The 22,286-nt window shown below is 30.1% G+C and overlaps 2 protein-coding genes and 1 long non-coding RNA gene across 3 annotated transcripts; 2 read left to right on the top strand and 1 right to left on the bottom strand.

The window, feature by feature from the left end:
* Positions 1-4,476: 4,476 nt before the first annotated feature.
* On the bottom strand, positions 4,477-18,487 carry LOC111619992 (tRNA (guanine-N(7)-)-methyltransferase-like). Its single transcript, XM_023361835.1, has 6 exons — positions 18,470-18,487; positions 18,116-18,223; positions 10,824-10,948; positions 10,268-10,452; positions 6,667-6,780; positions 4,477-4,572 (listed from the first exon to the last, which is right to left on the bottom strand). Exons 2-6 carry the CDS (start codon positions 18,205-18,207, stop codon positions 4,477-4,479), a joined length of 612 nt encoding a protein of 203 aa, XP_023217603.1. The 5' UTR covers positions 18,208-18,223; positions 18,470-18,487.
* Positions 18,488-19,572: 1,085 nt separating this feature from the next.
* LOC111619969 lies at positions 19,573-20,132 on the top strand. Its single transcript, XR_002755847.1, has 3 exons — positions 19,573-19,705; positions 19,773-19,998; positions 20,088-20,132. It is a non-coding gene; the product is annotated as an uncharacterized LOC111619969 (long non-coding RNA).
* Positions 20,133-20,543: 411 nt separating this feature from the next.
* On the top strand, positions 20,544-21,473 carry LOC111619991. Its single transcript, XM_023361834.1, has 4 exons — positions 20,544-20,623; positions 20,711-20,896; positions 20,965-21,144; positions 21,213-21,473. The coding sequence occupies exons 1-4, from the start codon at positions 20,609-20,611 to the stop codon at positions 21,471-21,473; spliced, it is 642 nt and encodes a 213-aa protein (XP_023217602.1). The 5' UTR covers positions 20,544-20,608.
* Positions 21,474-22,286: the final 813 nt, after the last annotated feature.

The following is a 22,286-nucleotide window of genomic DNA, read 5'->3' as shown; positions in this document are numbered from 1 at the left end:
TTTTTTTTTCGTGTTGGAATGAATTATTTGGTTTTACATGTAATTGTATGGGGAAAAATGATTCACCTTACGACATTTTCATGATACGATCTCAGTTTCAGAACGGATTAATTTCGTATCCTGAGGTACCACTGTATTCATTTTTTTTTGTTAATTTATCACTTAATTTGTAATTACTGTATATCACTTTTCACTTAATCATTTGAAGGTTGTGGTTGATATCATAGATACATTTAGAATAATTTTTAAAACATTACTTTCCTGGCTGTTATAACACAGGAAGTATAGCAATCAGTCAAAAAATGCCCCCAAGATTTACATTTTTAGACTCTAGACCTTAAAATGCAAAAAATCTGGGTTTTTTTTCTGTATGCATGAATGTTTGTGGGGAGCACAATTTTGTTAATCCTCTTTGAAGCTTAATAACTTGTGTGCTTTTTGTTGAAAATTTCTGAAATTTTGCAGGGAGGTTTGTGTATTAGGTGATGATGCAATTAAATTTTGGTAGTTAAAGGTCAATGGGATGAGGAAATAGTGATGATCGAGTGTCATATCTAAAGTAGGGTCAGACTAATGATTTTACTTGTTATTAGCATTTACATTTTTTTATAAAACCCATCCCTACTCTCAAAATTAAGCTATAATAAATAAAAATATAATAAGCTTTTTAATAAAATATAACAGGTGCTGCCACCAGAATTTTAAATGTTGCCAGGAAAGTTAAGAAACTCACTGCTGTATTTTTTTAAAGATGTTTTTCAGTTTTGTCTGAAAATGGAAAATTTCACATATTGAATTGACAATGAGGAGATGTTGAAGAATTATAGCAGCTGTTACTTCAGTCAGATGATAAAAATTTGATTTTTGAATTTGAAAATAATATTCTGATACTGAAGAAATTTCTGATGAAATTAGTCTGTTTCTTATGTTAGCTTATTAATGCATTTATCATATTCAGTATTCTCACATTATCAACTAAAACATTCATAAACTGAGAATATTGACTACAGGCTATTTTAAATCAGTTATTGCAGTATAAGAGCTGTATAATGGCCTCTTGTTTCTAGACTTATCACATTGTCTTGTGTCTGATGATGGTGTGATAAGTCTAGAAATAAAAGAGGCCATTATACAGTTTGCTTATACATTTTAACCTACACAAGAAGTATATTATAGCAGTTATTGTAGGTTTTACTTCAATTTATTTCTGTAATTTTTTTATTAAATTCTGTTAAAAATTAATATTTCTTTTCATAATTAAAAAAATTAACATTTTGATTAGAAATGTTATAAATGTTTTTCATTTAAACTTTTGACAATCAACACATTTTAAAGCAATTTTTTATTGATGTATCTTACACTGTGACCTCACTCCATAATTTTGACACCACAACCTCCACGGGGTTAAATTTACTCATTGAAGAATATTGATATAGTCCTTCAACCAAAAGGATCTTTGACTCTTCGGAATACAGCAAGATATTTTTCTCCACAGTTTCGAGTTACTTTTTTACCTTCTTCTGTGCTGTCGAACAATTGTTGAACAACTAAATCTTCTTTCTAAAAATAAAAGAATAAATAATCTGAATTCTTTATAGTTATGATAACCTAGCATACAATTTATTTGATTTATGTTTGGCAAAATATCCTGTCAACACAAGGGCTGTGAAATGAATCCAATCTAGACCATTATGATTTTTCACAAACTGTTTGCATTAAAAAAATTCTCCATTGCTCATTTATGTTAATTCATAACAAGTAAAACAAGCAACCATACAGCACATACCTCTAAAATTTTGATTTGGACTATGTATGTATATAGAATTCTGTTTTCTAATGACTAAACTATTATTATTATTAATTAATGAATACAGTAGAGTGTCGATTTTCCAAAAGTCAATCATCCGAAAGAATTCCAGTCGGCAAATTTAAATTTTTGCCAGTGCTGTGGCGCAACTACTTTTATGTCTTATATAGAACACCCTCCTTTTTTTTACGTTTTTGATATTAAATTAACATCTGAAGTATAATTTTTTATTATTTTTATATTTTTCAATATATTTATTTTGTTTGTACAAAATAAAAAAATAATTTTTAACGATACAATAGTCTTTGTTAGGCTTAACATCGACGAAAATTCAACGCGAAGCAACACGCAATGGAGAAAAATTTCAACATCGGATACGTTAAACTATTTTTTCATACATAAATCAGTTATCCGGACAACCCCAGTCCCCAATTGATTCGGAAAATCGATGCTCTACTGTGGTTGTTTTGTAATTTTAACTGCAAGATTTGAAATACAGTGTTACTGATTTTGATCTTAAATCAAAATATGTACTATGCAGTCAGTCTTAAATACACTTCAATGAAAGTAAAACTCCTATATAAAAGTCTTCCAACATGAATAGGAAATAATGTTTTAATCCACACTACCAAGATATATAAAGATTTAGATCAGATTTAACCTAATTTTGTTTTGATAATAAAGATAATACTCTTCTATGTTTTTGGTCTTTTAATATAATTTTAAAAATTGCTATAAAACTATTGAATTTTTGCTTTTATTTTTATTACTATTCAAAATCTTTCATATCAGATCACTAAAGATTTTTTCCATAATTATGATCAAAACATTTAAGGAGCCAGAAAATAATTGTAGAATGATTAAGATTTTGAGAATTTCTCAGATCCACTTGATGTAAATAACATTCTAATTGAAAAGTTTTTTAATTTAACAAACATAAATTACATAATAAGGAATTTGAAATGTACTTAAAGTTAACCAACATGTATACTCTGAATATACTCTAAATCTTTGGTAATATTTAATATATAAAAATATATTAGATAAGATTAAATTTGGAACACTTTATACATGATAAAAGTTTGGTGTATTTTTGGCTTTATTTCATTAACAGTATAAGTATTTACAGATGACCATGTTCAAAATAAATACCTACAGTAACACATGTATTTTTTTTAATATATTCAATGACTAGTTGCTCTACTTGACTTATACCCTTGGCTTCTATTCATTATTCCTGGTCATCAAATAGGAAATCATCTATTTGGTCAACTATCTTATTACACCCATGATAAAGCCCTCAGACTTTTATCTGTTTCCTAAGATGAGAGAAATTGAAGAGTTGCAGATTCCAATTGCAAGTGATAATTAAAGATTTCACAAAAATTGCTTTTTAGGTATCTTTGAAAAGTGGTATTGACAATGGCAGAATTGTACAAGTGCAGAAAGAGCTAACTTTGAAAGCAATGTGATATAAGAGTTTGTTATATGTAATAAAAATGTATGCCAAAGTTTATACATAATAGAGGCAAAAATAAATTTTCAACACACTGCTAAAATAACCATAGACTGGCATCATGCTTAATTTGTAAATTTATTCTAATTATTAAATTTTGTAAATTTAATATTAATANGTGAGGTATTTCATTGTATAATGACCAACCATTTATACTCCGTATTCGTCGTATTCCTTCTCTGAAGATTCGATTTAATCACTAAATTACAAAGTAGTAGATGATAATGTGTGAGGTATTGCTCTTAATTATTTGATACTTGTCTTACAATATTACAAAAATACAAATATATTATCTTATTAATTATCTTCATAACATTTAAAACATCATCAGATTGTTTTCAATAGTTTAATATGAACTGTTTATAAGTACTGTAGTTCAAATGAAAGCACTTATAAAATTTGCTGTAAGTATTAGCATATAACCAATGCAGTAACACAAGCATTAAAACTTAATTGCATTCATGATATTTATAATTATACCATGTTTTTCATGCTTTTAAGTAATTTTTTCTTTTGTTTCTCAGGAGTATGGGCATGGATGTCTGCATCTGGACCCAGTTCCTTGGTTCGAATAAATGGCAATCTTACAGCAGCCAAATACATCAACATCTTAGAGGGCAATTTTTTACCTTCTCTCCAATGGTTGGACCCCATTATAAAAGCCCCGTTTGTTCATGATCGCTCCCCAATTCACACAGCCAGATTGGCCAGAAACTGGCTGGAACGTCAAAACAACATCGACGTCTTAAACTGGCCAGGAAAGGGAGCCATCTAAACCCCATTGAACATCTGTGGGGGAGATGGCAAGAGAGCCATTTAATGCTTCCACCCCGGAAGAACTGTGTGAAGCCTTTTGCGAGATGTGAGAAAGATTTAGCAGCACCAACATTTATCAGAAAGTGGTAAACAGCATGCCAAATAGAAAGAAAATGGTAATCGACAATGCCAGTTTTTGGACAAAGTAATAAACATCTTTGCAACATTGCTTTGAATGTTGATTTTCTGCTTCGGCGGCGAATCATCCACAACCTTTTCCCTTTTTCAGTGAAATCATTTCTCTTTCAATATTCTGTACACAGATATTAGTAACTGTTTGTCTATTAAATTTAAACATTTTTGTTATCTCTGATTGTTTTCCCCTTTTCTCTATAGCCTAATTATATGGCCTCTCAAACAGAGGATGTTTAACAAAGTGTTCTACCATCCATTCATTCAAATCTTTAACATCTGTAATTGTATATGCTATGCCCTGTAAATACAAAATATTTTGTAATTGATATATAGACTATGAGTACATTAAATAATTTCAACATCTAACCATAATAGATGAATTTTGATCATCTTAACATTGTATTTGAGATATTTGATATACAGGCATACCTCGACTTACGTCGTTTTGCTGGAACCAATTACCGACGTAAGGCGAGGTATACCTGTATAGTTTTCATTTGTTCGATTCAAAATTAATTGAATTCAACTTTCTCAAATTTCTTCCTACTAAAGAAATTCTTTACTATTTATTCAACTATTCTATATTGAATCTTAAGAAAAGCTAAATAAACAAAAATTTACTTTCACTTAGATATCTTGATGTACTATCCATTAAGATATCTACATTCACTTAATATCACGATGAACAATGTTAAATCAGAATAATTACTGATAATCAAATATTGAAATACTGAATTATTGAAATAAAAAAATTTTGAACTGTTCTTCTGTTATTTAGCTTATGTTAAACAGCATTTACAAATAGTATCACTGCAAACATTGAAATGTCATCATACTACATTGAATAGTGGTACTCTATGATCACGCAGTACAACAATTTAGTTCATTACATATTCAGCTGCTTCATAAGACAAGAGATGGCTTATTTTCTTTACAAATTGTATTTGCAAATATATTATTATAACAAATAAATTCATAAAAAAATTCTAGATTAATATATAATTTATATATACGATAAACTATTTTATCACAAATACAATAAAAATTTTATTTCTGTGAACTATTTCAAATGATAATTATAATCTATCACAGATAGTCTAATTACAATTTTAGATTTATTTTATTTGAAAGATAAAAAACAGCTTTCTAAATTTAAACTGTTTTATGTTACTTTAATAAATTCATATATAAGTTATGATATTAAGGTCAAATTTTGATTAAAACTTTATCATTATGCTGTTATCCATACAGATTACTAAGTTCTGTTGAACATTAGAAAATTTTGCAGATTATGCTTTACTAACTCCAATTTAAAGGAACATAAATTGTCTATATATTGTACAGATTAAATATTAATAATACAGTGGAACCCCGGTTAACGAACGTCCTGGTTAACGACCAAATCGGTTAACGACCAAATCGGTTAACGAACTTTTATTTTGCAAAAATTTTGTCTCGGATAACGAACAAAATTCGAATAACGAACGTAACGGTATTTTGTGTCAAATTTTAGTTGGTGTTAGGCATGCGCGAGTTAAGCATTGCTTTTCCGAGTGTTTGTGCTATACTTCTTTTTTCAGTTTTGTGATTTATATATTTAATCAATATGGCATCCAAGAAAGAAAAAAGTCATAGTGGCAATAGAAAACGACAACGCAATATAAACGACAATGCGCTATCGCATTTGAGAAAAATTTTGATTAAAAGAGTAAGACAATCAACTTTAGATCAATTTCTTGTTCCTTACGGAAAGAGTTTGTTTGTTTGTTAAGTTATGGCAACGCAACACTTGGGCGATCTGCCTAGGGGGAATGCCTTCTGGGAGGTGTTTTTAAGGGAAACTGGCCCCTATTTAGGCGTTACAGACGTGGAGAAATCCCGGAAAACTCCACGTGGCCAGCCCGTCTGAGCGAGGTGCGAACCCACGAACGAACTCCCCGTGTTCAAGGTACGAAGACCACTTAGCCACTGGTGGGTTTTTTTTACCGAAAGAGACTTCGACTCGAAGAATCTTCCGATGAAGTGCTACCCGTTATTTTTTTGGAGGGGATTCCCCTTCTAAGCATTAAGGTTCGTATATCTCCACTTTTCTGCCACCAACTACAACAAACGAAGGTATGTACAGTGCTATTTTATTAAACAAAGTTTACATGTTTGTTGCTGTAATGATAGATACTACGTTTTCCTACATTTTCATCAAAGAAAATTACTGTATATTACAAATAAAATGACAAAAATTTCGGAGACTAGAATAGATTAATTGCATTTGCATTAATTTCTATGGGAAAAATTGCTTCGGTTAACGAACAATTCAGTTAACGAACGGAGTTGCGGAACGGATTAAGTTCGTTAACCGGGGTTCCACTGTAATATGATTTAATTAAAATCTTACCCCAATTCTTAAAACGTATGCATATTCTGCTAATAATTGTGGACTAATTATTCTCCATTTATGCTTCTGTCTTTTAAAATGTGGATCCGGAAATAAAAAAAACATCTTTGATAACTAAAAGAAAGAAATATTAAATTTAATAATGTTTATATACTTTAAAATTCCTGATTAAAAAAGAAATAGGATAAAAAATATTCAATATTAATAATATATTTTACCCAAACAATGACATTATTGCATATAAATAGGGAGACTGAAAATGTATAAAGCCACAAGGAACTTTAACAATTAAAAGCAAGCAAAATTTACAAAATAAAATTTGTATGTTTTAAAATAAATTTTCATTTGTATATTTTTCAGATTTTAATTTAAAATATGAAATGCATGTCCAAAATATAATTTAAGAATTTTCTCTATAAGAATACATGGTCCGAATATTATTTTTATATGACAAAAAATTATAGTTTAGTTGATAAATACTCACTCACTCACTCATTCCATGGTACTTGGACCACAAGACCTATGACCAGCATAAACTACACTCAAGGCTTCTCTATTTTGAGATTGATCCAACTAATCTCCTCTTTTCCAACTGGTTTGATGTAGTTTTTAATTCCATATTCCTATTGTAATGGAGGTCTTTCTACTTGCTATTTTAATATTTGGAAAATATACCTTTCTTAATTGGTGCAAGGTGCATGTCCAGTTCATATGAGTTTTCTTTTCTTTACTGCTTGAAGTATGCTGTCATTATTTACTTTTCTTAGTTCATCATTGTGTAGAATTATCCATTTACCTGCAGTTTTATTTAGCCTATTTTTTTCTTTTTGGATCAAATATCTTTTTTAAGTCTTTGTTTTTAATGTTAAGTATTATATATAGGATTAAAAAAAATATGTATTATCAAATTACTTCTAAAAAATTTTAAATTCTATGGTTCTTCAATATGACTTGAATTCATATACAGCATAAAATGTTGTCCTATATTTTATGCTGTACTTTTTTTTCCTAGTTTTTGAATCTTTTATTTGAAAAAAGTATTATAAAAGTCTTACAAACTGTAGAACTAATTGGCAATTTTCATACATTTTGATAAAGATTTTCAATAAAACTTTTAAATTGTAAATTTGAATATCTTTGTTTTCATATTTTAAATTATACATTCTGATTTTGTATATTATAAATGTGAAAGTTATATAAATATACACCAAATAAACACCATAACTATTCATATTTAGTTAAAGGAACTTAGTAGTAGTATAGTATTAGTTAAATAAGTGTATAGAAAACAACTGATACTAAAAATTCTAAATGATTCATAAAATATTTATTTTATTTGTTTAAATTCAATCTTTCATACATGATATTTCAAATAATATGATTGCAACATAAATAAATTACGTATAACAACTTTTAAGTTAAAAATTATATTTTTTTTGTATGAATTTTTAGAATATCAATTTTAAAAACATTTCTTAAAATATTTTTATCATAAATTTAAAACTTTCTAGTCAATATTTTTAATAAAATATAACTTATATTAGTTAAATTACTTGTATAATTTGACTGATTTTATAACAACTTAAAATCATGCTTTTAATTGAAACCACACTTTGAAATGTGATAAAGACAGTCAAATTACTTGAAATATCCATTACCATTATAAGTGCTGCCATCTGCTTCTGGTGGAACTACCTGGACAGTGCCTTCATTTTACCCTAGATTACTGTAAATTGAGAAAACTCTCCGAGCTCAAGCTCATGCTCGGATAAAAAAAATAAGACAAATGATTCTACGACACAGATCCCTGTACTATTATCATGAAATAATAATCATAACAATTCTTAATTCATTGTTTTTAAAAATCTTAATAACTAAAATGTCTTAGGATTTTTAGGCTTTATCAGACGTATTAATTTACACCTGATATGGAGATAATTGATGTTTTAGTTTGGTAATACCAATTTGACAAACGAGATAAATCTTGCCTGGTCTTTAAATAATCATAAAATATATTCATAAGTCTAATGAATGCAGTTATTTGAACTTAATTTTAATTAATTCACTTTCAGCATGTGTTGTATATCTTAGCTGAAGATAAAAAAATAAATAAGCCATTCAAACATGATTTCAAACAAACTTTAATATGTAAATGACCAATTTTAAAAATTCATTTACATATATACAGTGGGTGATCGGTTAACAAACATAATCCGTTCCAAGACTTTGTTCGCTATCTGAATTGTTTGTTAACAGATTATCGATTTACCATAGGTTTTAATGGGAATTTAATTAATTCATTCTGGAGACCCCAAAAATAAAAAAATATATACTTTCTTACTACGTTTATTTATATGTTATAATAAAAATACATACATACACAGTCTTGCATTTTTATTAGTCATGTTTTTCTGTTTGAAAAAGTTAAAGAATCTGTCTAATAGCGATTGCTTTTCTCTCTTCTTCAGGATTTTTCGTAAGTAATTAATAGCATTGCGATTGTAGAAATCCCCAAGCCTCAACCTGGTTTGGATGCCATTCTAAGATCGTTGTTCTGACATCCTCCCACTTCTTCAAAGGATCTTTAATAACAGATATCGGCATTAATCCTCTTTTTCAGAAGAAAACATATCTCGCCGAGTTTCTTGGTGTTCTTCATTCAAGAGTTCTTGGCGTTCTTCTGTCGTCAGATCCGTTTCAGGTTCCATTACGAACTCTTCGATGTTCTTTATTTCTCAGATGTGATTTTTGTTACTCCTTTAGCTGCTTGAGTCTTCTTGATTATACAGTATTTTTCTTAAATAAGATTGAACTGTGGCCTACTGTAGACCTGTTCACGCCATACTGCCCAGCAACATTAGGCATCTTCTGCCCACTCTCTACCTTTGCTATTATACTCTCACCTTTCAAAAAGAAAAACAGACGCAAAACTTAATGAGTGCCTGACAGTCTCGTGAATACATAACAGAATTGTTTTGTCAGAAAAAAAAGACTGAAATTACAAGGGAGAGTTTCAAAGTTCGGAGGAATACTATCCAATCGGTATATACCAGCTTGAGCGTCGATGTTGACATCTCCCACACTCCGAAAAGTTTTGAATTGTTGTCCAAAGACAAGGAAAGACCAATTGGTATTCATTATTTTACATCGTTTCTTCTTGTGTTTGTTCTGTGGGGTGTTCGTTGTCCGAACATAAAAATCTTTCGCAAAAGTGTTCGTTATCCGATCACCCACTGTATTTGCATTTTAAAATTCGTTTTGAAGATTCAAATGAAACCACCAATCAGCTTTATTCCTTTAGCTTCTGTTGTCCTATCCTAAAACCCTCCAGTTATAGGGGAAAACAGAATGATTTTAGGCTAAAACTTTTTCCGGTGAAACTTGTGGCACAATGGGTAATAGCATCAGATCACAGGGCAGTTTTACCCTAGATTTACCCTAAATATAAGACTACCCTAAACATTACCCTAAAAAGTTGAAATTACCCTAGAAATGGCAGCACTGATCATTATTCTTCAGCAATTAATATTTTTACTGGTATATATTATAAATATTCTGTTATAAATGTATAATGATTAAATTAATAACAGTTATATCTCACCTGCCCTTTATAAAAATAATTTGGTAGATATTTCATAGCATTTGTTCTCAAACATGTAATGTTATTGTATTGTCCTGGATGTTGCAATCTGAGGGCTTTAATGCGATCTTGAACATAATCAGACACTTTAACTCTGATTTCTAGTCCTACCATTAACACATCAGGATAAATAGTAGACAAGTTCACTAAAAAAATGAACAGACTAAGTTAACTCCATGATAAAATAAATATAAAATATTTTTAATAAAATATAATTATACATGAGCCCAGGATTATTTTCACATTTGAAAATCAAGACAATACAAACAATGTTCAAGTCCTTTAAATCATTTTCACTCCATTCAGGGACTAAACAATAGGTGACTTGAAGCAAAAAACTTTATAAATTGACCAATAAAACACTATTAAAAATTATACATTAAAAAATTATCTCAACATTGACCTTTCATTGTAGGATTTGTATTGTCTTGATTTTTGAATATGAAAATATTTCTCCAAATTAAAATATAATTTCTAAATCAATAATAAGTGCTGTAAATTAAATTAATATTTCTACCTAGTAAACCTCCATAACCACATCCAACATCTGCAAATTCAATTTTCTTTGAATTTTCCTTATTTTCAGATGTAAAATATGTTGGAAAGTAAGAAGACCAATCCATGCATTCTGGAGAAGGAGGACTATAAAAGTATGAAAAATTTTATCATTTCACTGATTTTTATAAAATGAATAAAAGAAAATAAGAATTATTTTTGTATTGTTTCATTATTATATACAAGTATATTATTATTAATCTAAATCAAAGATAAATATCTAAATAAGATATAAAGTTATCATGAATGAGGATAATGGTGAAAGTTATATTTGAGATGTGTGTCAACCAGTTTTCATTTCACTAAAATGATTTCTATTAGAGCATTTTCATCTCCTCTCACTTCCAGTTTTGTCATCTGTAACACACACAACTGCAGAAACAGGTTCATGATTGTGACTCCTACTATCAAAGTTTTATAAACCTAATCCATGGCTAGTCATTCGTCCATCTTCATAGACAAATACAAGTCAAATACCTTTTGCTTGTGACAGGCAGAATCTCCCACCTAGATCCCAACAATTTTCCAATTTAACATCCTATGAATTTAAGACCACCTTCTTACTGAAGCAGCCACATAAAAACTTTACCATTATATAGATTTAACCAATTTTCATACCATCTGGCTCTCAATACTGAGGTAATTCATATATTTTTACAAGTACCATTTGTTGTAATACTAAACTGCACTTGTACATTTCTAAACTAAGCAATAACTTGGTTCTTTCAAGGAGCAATCTATTCTATCATTTAACTTTCTTCAACATGACATAAGCTAATAATTATTAATTGCCATTTCAGGCTGATTGTGTTGGACTTCATTATGCTACTTTGTCAACTTCATTTCATATGTTGATCATACACTTCAAGCATTGAGAGCATGGAATCAGCTGCACAATGATAGATTTAGTGAAAGATTGTGCAAGAGCTGATGTAAATATATGATTGCTTTGTCTTAATTATCTTCCATTGTTAACATATTCAGCTAGACTGTACAGTAGAGCCCCATACAACACGCAAATAAAGCAAGCAACACCCTCAAATTTTGTTGATCAGAGGTATACGTTTTTTTCAACTTACAGGCCAAGGTTTAAACTTTCATAAATTGTGTGATAATGCAGGTTTCAATAATGCGATTTCCTATAATGCATAATGAATCCCCTGCATTGTACGGACTCTACTGTACAGTTTGAATCTTTCACTGCTCTAGCACCAACTTTTATGAATGATGTTGTGGCTTGCAGTTGCTATGCAAAATCCTATGAGTGATCCAGCAGGCATCATTGATCTTCAAAATCATTTAACATTAATCAATTGTCAATATCTACAGATTATCTGTACGGGATAATCTGTACAGATTATCCCGTACAGTGTCATCTCTGTCCAATCATTGAAAATTTGCCAATTATATTGCAACCTGTTTGAGAAGCTCTGCATTTCTGTTTGCTATTGGCATCTGTAATCAATACACAGGCAGTACTACTACAACACTACATTTTGATGGCAGTTGATCAAGTTCAATCAAATTAAAGTTTTTCAACAGACATTTAAGTTATTGGTTCTACAGAATAAATCCTAATCTGCAATAATCAGAGACATCATATACACAATTATATGAGAAAGATGGAGGAAATGATGAATGATGTTGCAATGTGCACCTCAGCAGTAGGCAAATTACTGTTCAGAAAAGCAATTGTTGCATGCATTACACAAATGCAATTGCACAGCATGCAACAACATACAGATCCTGGTGCAGTTGCAGCAATATATAGAACTGTAGAATCAAAGAGATTTACATTGTACTTTCTCATATTTTGGGTAAAGAACAAGAGCCAACAAATTCTGTGATGACATATGGTCAGATACATTGCTCTAGGAACAACAATAGTTTCTAACAGTTCAATCCAATATCAAAGTTGTATGGCTTTGGGCTTCTCGAATCATAAACTCAAAAACCACAACCAGTGAGGCTCAGAAATAAGGAACAGTTGCAACTTTCAGTATTAACTGAAATAAATGAAGTGGCATTATTGAAATTTGAATTTTTTGTGCAGATTTGTTGACATTGATGATTCTGAGGCCCACACTCAGAACATCAAGAATCAAAATTACTGGCTGAAGAAATCCATTAAGTTGTTCTGAACAGAGTTGAGCATGTAAGGTATAAACCTGCACTTATGTCTACAGAATGCATTCCTGTCCAAATTGCTAACACCACTGTCACAATTCAAGCATTTTTTTTTTTTTTTTGGGAACATCATGGCCATATATCTAGATCCCACTCACAAGGGCCTCCAACTCCTCATAATCAGAATGCCTGTAGATCATCTGCCATTCAACAAGCCATATTTTGAAGGTCCTACACTCCTACACACAAGGACAATAACAGCAGAGAGTGGATGATGACTTACTTAGTGAGTGCAGTATGTGTATGTAGTGCATTCGACCAATGGATACTTGCAGATGTAAAACATGGAATATGTGATTTTTCAGACATCATCAGGCATCTTTGTCATTGATTGCCAGAACCTAGCTGAGTTGGGTCCCAGCAACCTCACCCCATCTAGTACTGAACATCCAGAGGCATCACCTAGTACAGTGATGACAAACCTATGACCAGCGGGTCAGGCACTGGCCCATGCAGGCATTTTAAATGACCCACACATTGATTTTTATGAACTTATTTTTTATATCATAAAAGAGAGAACAGACAATCAAAAATATTAAAAAAATAATGTATATATATCTAATGTCAAATTTATAAAAAAAAAAAAAAAAACAGTCTGAAGGCCCGATGCAGATACATTTCACTTTATTTTATATCCATACAAAACAGAATTCGAAACAATGGAGTTAACTGAATTTATGTGGTTAGGTATCCATGATTTAGAAATGTAATTAGTTGAATTTCAAAGCAGCATAGTATGGAAAAATAAATTTGAAAACTTGCTTTCCAAAGTAGAAGGAAAAATGTTTGAAAGTAGTGCAGATAATAATGATCCCACACTAAAAATTGAAAATATTATATTAAACATATGGGATTCTTACCAAATAATTTTATATCAATGAAGAAACTTGCTAATGCTCTTTTAACGATGTTTGGGTCCACATATTCATGTGAAAAATTGTTTTCTTCAATGAATTTTGTAAAATCTACCAATAGAAATAAACTTGGAAATGAATTGACTGCAAAATGTGTTAAACCAGTGTTTTTCAACCTGTGGGTCGCGACCCCCAGGGGGATCGTGAAGTCTTACACGGGGGGTCGCGGGTAAAAGAAAAAGACAAGTGTTTGTAGGTCCTACACTACATTACAAAAAACTATAATTTCAGCGAGAAGGCTGTACCTGTTTATTATACAGTACAATTGGTTTTTTGATCGACATTCAGGTCTCAACGATGGGTGTAGCCAGAGATAGGCCCGGGTGGGCACGGGCCACCGCAGAAAATGATAGCCGTAAAAAGTGTTGAGCTGACTTGAAAAAATAAGTAAGTAATAAGTAGAAAAGTAGAAGTTGGAAATTCTCATCCTAAAAAAAAAAAAAAAAAAAAGGTCAACAGCATCCCGAGCCCAATGTTATAATGAAAAGGAAGTTTCACACATTGTGTGTCTTAAGTTATTGTCAATTCTTCTCAAATTCTCGTTTTAATCAACAATAATTTTTCTCAACAGAAAGAAAATTAAATACATAGTTTTTATAATCACTGATATAGTTTTAATATGGCCCTAGGGGGGTCGCCAGAATTTTTTAACTTGTAAAGGGGTCGCATATTCAAAAAGGTGGAAAAACACTGTGTTAAACTAATAAATATGGAATATGAACCTAATATTAAGAAACTATCTGAAAATAAACAACATCAGATTTCTTATTAAATATACTTCAATTTTATTATCAACTTTATTATACATACACATACCTGTAACTATATATATTAATAAATAATATTTCATAATATATATGTGATTTTCTTTATTCCTTGTTCATTCAAATACTGCAGGAGCGACTGCTGACTGGACATGGTGTCACCTGGTGTGGTAATTCATAGTATCACCCCATTGATATCAATTTTTTTACGTCAACCTTTATTTTGTGCTCTTCACTTGCAAAAATAAAAGTTGTAAAACAAAAAGGAAACATAAACTTTTTAGTGAATTTTAAAAGTGCGAACCAAAAAATAGTAGTTTTTAATCATCCTCCCCTCCTTTCCAAGTGATGCCACTGACTTAGTGACCCACGAGCTAGTACTAAAAAAAATAATGAACAAAATTTGACCCACTTCTCAAAAAGGTTTGCCATCATTGACCTAGTAGCTAGAGGACATCTCAAGGGACATGGACGAAGACTTTGTTGAAGGTAAATTTACAGTAGTTTTTTGCCTTTTACATTGGTAGTTAGAATAAATGATAGAGACAGCAGCATTACTAAGGGGGAAAGCAAAGGTGAACATGTGCCCTAGATGCCAGTCTTAGGGCCCCAAAATAAGCCCATAGAATTTTTTTGTAATCAACATTGAATCAGTGGTACCAAATAAGAGGTTTGCCTCAGGTACCAAAACTGTTCAATATGTCTCTGGATAAAGAGATAGCCTAGAAGTGCAACACTGGCAAATCCATTTGTAAGGCAGGAATGACTGAATGCAATGTTGGTAAACATAGTTTAAATAGTTGACTGATGCAATAATCAGGTGTTTCTTTATTCTTTATTAATAAATACTAGAATATCTAACCAGGCTGCTTATTAATTAATAACATAAAACATTTTGTATAGCACACAGCATGATTCCAATCAGATCCCAGAAGTATTTGGCAATGGCATTTCTCATGTTTTATGAACTTTAAGCCATTTTTAGTAAAATGAAAACAGTTGATTTTAGCATTGTTTTGAGAAATAATTTAGGAAATTTTCACTTAAATTTTATCCTATATAGAAAATATTTGAGGATCATCAATATTCCACGTAGGCAAATTTTGTGGAGGCCCCTATCTCATGAAGGGCCACATGTAAACCATCAGTTCCTGCAACTTTTTTCTCCTACGAGCACAATCTACAACTCTGATAAGGACCCACTTGCTTCATTCAGAGCTGCATTTGTACCTCTTGGTATATAAGAAATTATTTAGTTCGTAAGCAGAATTTCATTCATCAACAATAAAAAGCAAATGTTTTTCGTAAGCCTTCAAATTACTGTTTTATTTCAGCTCGCTTGAAGCCAATTCATCTACCTCCACCGTATTAGGTGCAAGTAGATTAAGTTTAACCAAAAGTTTATTATGACAATAGTGGAAACTTCTGCTGAAAACTGGTGACAAGCTTCAGCCTGCCATCTAGTGGTTTGAGGAGATAACTACACTTCATTCCATTTATACTGCATGTATAAGGAGATGTTTTTGGGTATTAATATAAATATAGTTTTGAACATTTTTATATCTCACAATAATTAGAATGGCTGGAAGAGGGGTTATTTGCACTATGTATGGCTGCTTTAATTATAAGATACAAAGTGATTGCAAGTCGTTTTACAGATTCCCTAAACAAACAAGTGTAAATAAATTAATAAGCAATTACGTTGTTTTCATTTATATCAACATTCCTCATTTAAAATATTGTTATCATTCAACATATGTGTTTATATTGATTTTCAGAGGCACTCAGTGGGTTATTAAGAGCAGAAGGTCCGATTTAGACAAGATTTTGAAACAAAAGAGGCAGAATATTTAAATAGAAATTACATCGTGTGTTATGACCATTTTACGGAAAAAGATTTCAGAAACAAAAATCTCTTAAGCCAAGGGTATTTAAAATTGTTTATTATTTGTTTACTTAATATTATTTAATGGTGTTCTTTACCTATTCTTTGTTCCTTTCACCAAATTAGAAGTTTACAATTTAATATTGAACTTATCGTTGATTGTGCACACACAGATTTTATTTAGTTTTCTATCACTGCACTTGACTAAAAACTTGTTTTACATATGTTACAGGATCTGGCCTGGTGAAGTACCCTCTAGTGTTACCACCTGTCCGGTTTTCACCCGGACAGTCCGGGAATAGACTCACTGTCCGGGTGAACTACTAATTTTGTCCAGAAATATCGTGCACAACCTGTTGACCTTTTCTTTCTTTCTTTTTTTTTTTTTTTTGTACGATTTGTATTCGTAAACGTCTCCAATATTTGATAGAGCTAGGTCATCTGTAGTTGTTTTTCTTAATTTAGTTACGCTACTCCTACCAGTCTCCCTAGTCCCTAACTGTAACTGATTTAGAACTGGCATGTACTGCACGTTATTCTTCGCATTGCAAAATGACATTGTGCATGTGTCAGGAACTTCTGTTCAAACAAACCTCACCTGCCGTCTGGATCAGCGATTTTGAAAAGGTGGCAACACTAGTATCCTCACTATTAATTTATAATCCAAACAGACCACGATGAGAAGCAGTCCCCAAAAAAAGAAAACTAGAAGAACCTTCCAATGTAGAAGTGCCATTTATCATGTTTTGATATACATGATTTATTTGTGTTCAATGTGTTTTAATTTAATGTAAAAATGTTTTATTTTAAAAAATTGTTTCAATTTAATAAAATTATATTAAAACCTCAGATTTTAATTTAAAAAATCTGACTCATTACATTTGATTTGTTTCGTTGCTATTATTCCTTCCTTTAAATCACTATCCATCCACGTTTCTTACTAAATAAAATTATAATTCATGTTTTAAGATCATAAAATAAAGACAAAAAGATAATATTTATTTCGTTGCGTTTTTGCAAGTTTTGTTAGACTTTACAGTCTGCAGTGTTAGTTTTTTCCTCAAACCGCTAGATGTCACTAGTTGGCGCTGTCGCCACTACGGTACAGTACACGAGAGTTTCCACTGTTGTAATAATGAACTATTTGGTTTAACTCTGTACTTTGTCCGCTAGAGGGCAAGGATTAGTTAACATCGATTGCTGTTTTGCATTAGTAAAGCATGTGTTTGTTAAAGATATGGTTTTTGTATCATTTTGTTACAATTGTACGTAGTTCATTTAAATTAAATTAGACATTGTTAGCAATTATTGATTGGATGCGTTATACATTATCCTGATTTTTGAGAAATTCTGACCAAATAAAAACAAATATATTTTGTTTTGGATGATTTACGGGCTCAATTCAAGCGCGTAAGCAATCGTCATTTATAGTTAAAGAATCAAGATTTATAATTATTTATACTTTATACTGTAAAGATAACATTAAAATATTAAACATTCTTACTAAATTAAGCAATGGTCCGCTATTGGATTTGAATGAGCCCTCTGTCTATAATATCTCTTCTGAGGAAGACTCGCTTCTATGGAGGCCGCCATGTTTTTAATGCGCCATCTACAATATAATTTAATGTTTCAATTATTAAAATAACTGAGTTTTTTAGTTAACATACTGTAATTTAGAATAATTTTAAATTTAAACATATGAAATTAAATATAGACAAATAATAAATTAATTTTTTAAGAAAAATTGAGCTTTTTTTTTTTGGTATATGACTTCTCATCTCTTAAGCAGAGATGAATATGACAAAGAAACAAAAAAAAATTAATAATAATAATTTCTACAGAAAATATTTTATACTTTTACTTAAAGCAGTATTCTAATTAATAATAATTAGTTTGCAAGTGCATCTAGACTTCATAGAATTTAAAATGTAGCTTACAACGATCACGTGACTCGCGAAAAAAACGTGATGTTTGTAAGAGTATCTAAGCAACGCTTTTAGAATTAAACTAAACGTTGCCAGATAATAACTACGAAAAATCAACGCAAAACAGGAAAAAAAATTTTCATAACTTTTAATTTTAAATATGTTTTAAAAAATATTTAAGATTTATAAATATAAGAAAATATTAAATGTTTATTTAAATGAAAATTTATAATTTTGCATCAAATTATGGCAGATTTGTTTATCGTTTCCAGGCAACGCGGTAACAAAATAAAAAAATATAATAATAATCTTCTAATCGTATCTTTTGTCGCATCTACATTTAGAGTTTTGTATAAAAATGGATGACGCCAGCGAAAAACAAAGTTTAAAAAATGTTTTAACAATCTCCAAGTTAAAAGAACTCCGATCTTTCTTTTTTGAAAGGTAGAAATTTTAATTTATTTCAAATTCTTATTTAAAAACTAATCTGCTTGATGTGATTTATTTTTATTAGAGACACCGTAGGAGAATTAAATATTAATGAATTCAAAAATGCCATTTGTCACGTTCTTTCCGATAAGTATGAAACTGAAGCCACATTATTATTTAATCAAGTAGGTTGTTTTATTATTCTTTTTACTCTGTGGGCCTCATTTAGCAAGCCCATTATGGATTTGGCCAGACCCACAATGGGGAGGCTTTCGGGGGTCGACGTATCCGATCAGACCAATCCCCAAAAAATTCCTGGGGATTTTTCGACCCGTCCGGATTCGAACCTGGGTCCCTCAGAGAGCCTTGACCGTTCGGTCATCCGGCCTTAATTAAGTATGTTCAGTTATTGTTACTTGAGTTTTAATGCTTAACATATATTTAATTATTCTGCTTAATTGATATTAGGCCAATAACGAATCGGATTTGATCAAGAAAATTACATGGAAGAATTTCATCGATATTCTAGAAAATAAGACAAAATTCGATGTGTCGGGAAATATATTAAATGAAAAATATAATTGGAAAAAGTTTGAAGTAAATACTTTCTTATAATTATATTTTAAATGATCAATTCATATTTTTAAAAATATTTTATTATTTGCTTTCAGAATGAATGTTTAGTTTCCATTTTACCGATTTCTTCTTCACAGTTTCTGTATCTTCTTTTCAATAAGGTAGAATGTATGTCTGCTTAACGTTTATTTTCCATTTAGAAACCCAATTATGACTTTTTATATACAGATAGGTACAGTTGGTGTCTACGATTCTTCATTTTTATGCCAGAAGACATACAATATTGATATTCAGCGAAAGTACAATAATCACAGATGGAAAGGAAAGAGAGGAACTGTAACGGATGTTGTACTGATGGAAAATTGTACATTTTACGTTATAGCTACAACAAATCGTTGTCTTCATTTCGTAGACATTTCTGCTAGTTTTCATTTAGAATCTTACGTTGTAACAGGTTTTAATTTTATATATATATAAGTAAAGTAATTTTAATAGACTTATATAAGTAAAACTTTACGCATTTTAACAATTAAATATTTTTAGATTTGTCATATATTCCTTCATGCTTATTTTACTGTTATGATAGAGAGGTATGATACATTTATTTCAAGAATCACGCTATAGATCCTGGAATGATCTTTTGAATTTTAAAAAAAATGTTAATATTTTTTCTTTGTTTTAGATGCCAGAATCTGTTTCTTACTTATTCTGGGGAGATTTGAATGGATCTGTACATTTATTAAAATTTTTTGATCCAACTAATTATATGTTTGATATTTGTCAAAAAGAGAAAACTCAATGGATTTCACTTAAGGTAACATATGGAAAATATATTTTGCAGCAAATTGAGAAAATTATATATATTTTAATGTCATTAATAACTTTCTTAGAATATTATGGAACATAAAAAACATGTTTTATACAAATGCCTCGATAAATACCATGAAGAGCCGTTACATCAGTTGGTTTACATACAAAATATCGATAGACTAATTACATGCAGTTCTGAATCAAAATGTTCTATAGTTGTGCAGAGTATTTTTTTGAAAAACAGTCCATACGTAATGAAATTAAGAAAAGTAAGAAAAATATATGACACATTTATTTTGTAGTGTAAAACTTTTACATTACAGAATAATTGAGTAAATAAACAAAACCTATTTCAGGGAGTTCAATGCTTGGATTATTGTGAAAGATCTTTTATCTTGGCCACAGGCTCGAAGGATGGATTAATTAGAATATGGAATCCATGCGTTGCTTCTACTCCTGAAAATATTTTTCGTGGACATAAATCGGCAATTTCATGCTTACATTTTAAAGAAGATTTTCTTTTTTCTCTTTCAAGAGATATGGTAATTCTTTAATCAATTATTTAATATTTTTCTGAATATGAATATACAAGATTTAAACAAATTTGCAGCATCTTTTCATTTGGGATATCAATCGTATTTCTCTACTTCAACAATTACAAATGAAATTCCTAAATGCAGAAAAAATATTTATTAATAAAAATTCTATACAGTGCCAAACTGCAGATCAATCAATAATAATCATCTGTAGCAATTCTTTCAGCCAATTTCATTTCTTAAATTATGCAAAGGTAAGTTTTCTAAGCTTAAGCTTATTTGTTTTAAATGTAAGAGTACGCATTTGAATTTTTTTTAAAAGGTTAAATGCGAGAAGAATATCGAAATTGATAAACGTGAAGAAATCCGAAAAAAATTGCTTACGTCTACAAACACAGAAGAAATTAAAAAAGTAGATAATTGGATGAGCTATTGCATTTCGAAAGGATGTCCGTATCTATCTTTGAAAATCGATGAATTGCCAAAATTAGAAATTCAAGCTAATCTTCCAACAACTGACAGAATGAAAAGACTCAATTTTAAATATGTAAATCTAGAAGATCTTTTACAAGTTGAAAATTAATAATTTAGAAATGTTTTTTCGAATTTTGAACTTACTTAAAAGGTAAATTTACTGTATTATATTACAATATTTTGGACAGGTTAATTATACGGTTTTCATAGTTAATATAAATCGAAAGAGATCATGTGAATGATGTGACCCTGACCTCAGACACCCTCTAATGACGTAACGGATGTATCCGATTCGATTTCCGTTGATGGACATTCAACTGTGTCCTCTGATCCGTCATTTAAATAAAATCGAACAATGGACCAGCGGTTTGTCTTAATAGCGCAAACCAAATTGTTCATTTTGAGTATAAAATCAAACATTTGTTCAAAATGTAACGAAAATATTACATGAAAACTTTTTTATTTAAAGCATATTGAACATAAGAGTTAACATTATTCTTTTGCACGATATGATGGTTTTGTGTTTGGTTCAATATTTTAAAATAATAAAAAATCTCTTGCTATTTTACTTAGCATAAAACCATTCTAAAATACTTTTAAGATTCTAATTAAAACTCAAATGATATTGTTGAAGCAATGGAATCCCAATAACAGAAACATCATAGAAGATTCATAAAAAATTCTTGTTATGATATTTCTAAAAGTTGAGGAAGCAAAATTTACAAATCAATACAAATTACATTAATTGTTTCTTCCTTTTCCAATATAATTGTATCAAATTTATAAACAGTTAGGCGGATTTGCAGCCAATGCTCATTGATTGTTCGGAATCAGCTAACCCAATGACCTCAATTAAACATTATCCATAAACAAAGATTAATTCAGAAAAGATAGAAAAATAAATAAATTTGTTTAGATCTTT

The sequence above is a fragment of the Centruroides sculpturatus genome, unplaced genomic scaffold, assembly GCF_000671375.1.
Source record: "Centruroides sculpturatus isolate CEXI.00-Female unplaced genomic scaffold, Cexi_2.0 scaffold248, whole genome shotgun sequence".
NCBI classification, from domain to species: Eukaryota; Metazoa; Arthropoda; class Arachnida; order Scorpiones; family Buthidae; genus Centruroides; species Centruroides sculpturatus.
This window is presented reverse-complemented; position numbering and strand designations above follow the sequence as displayed.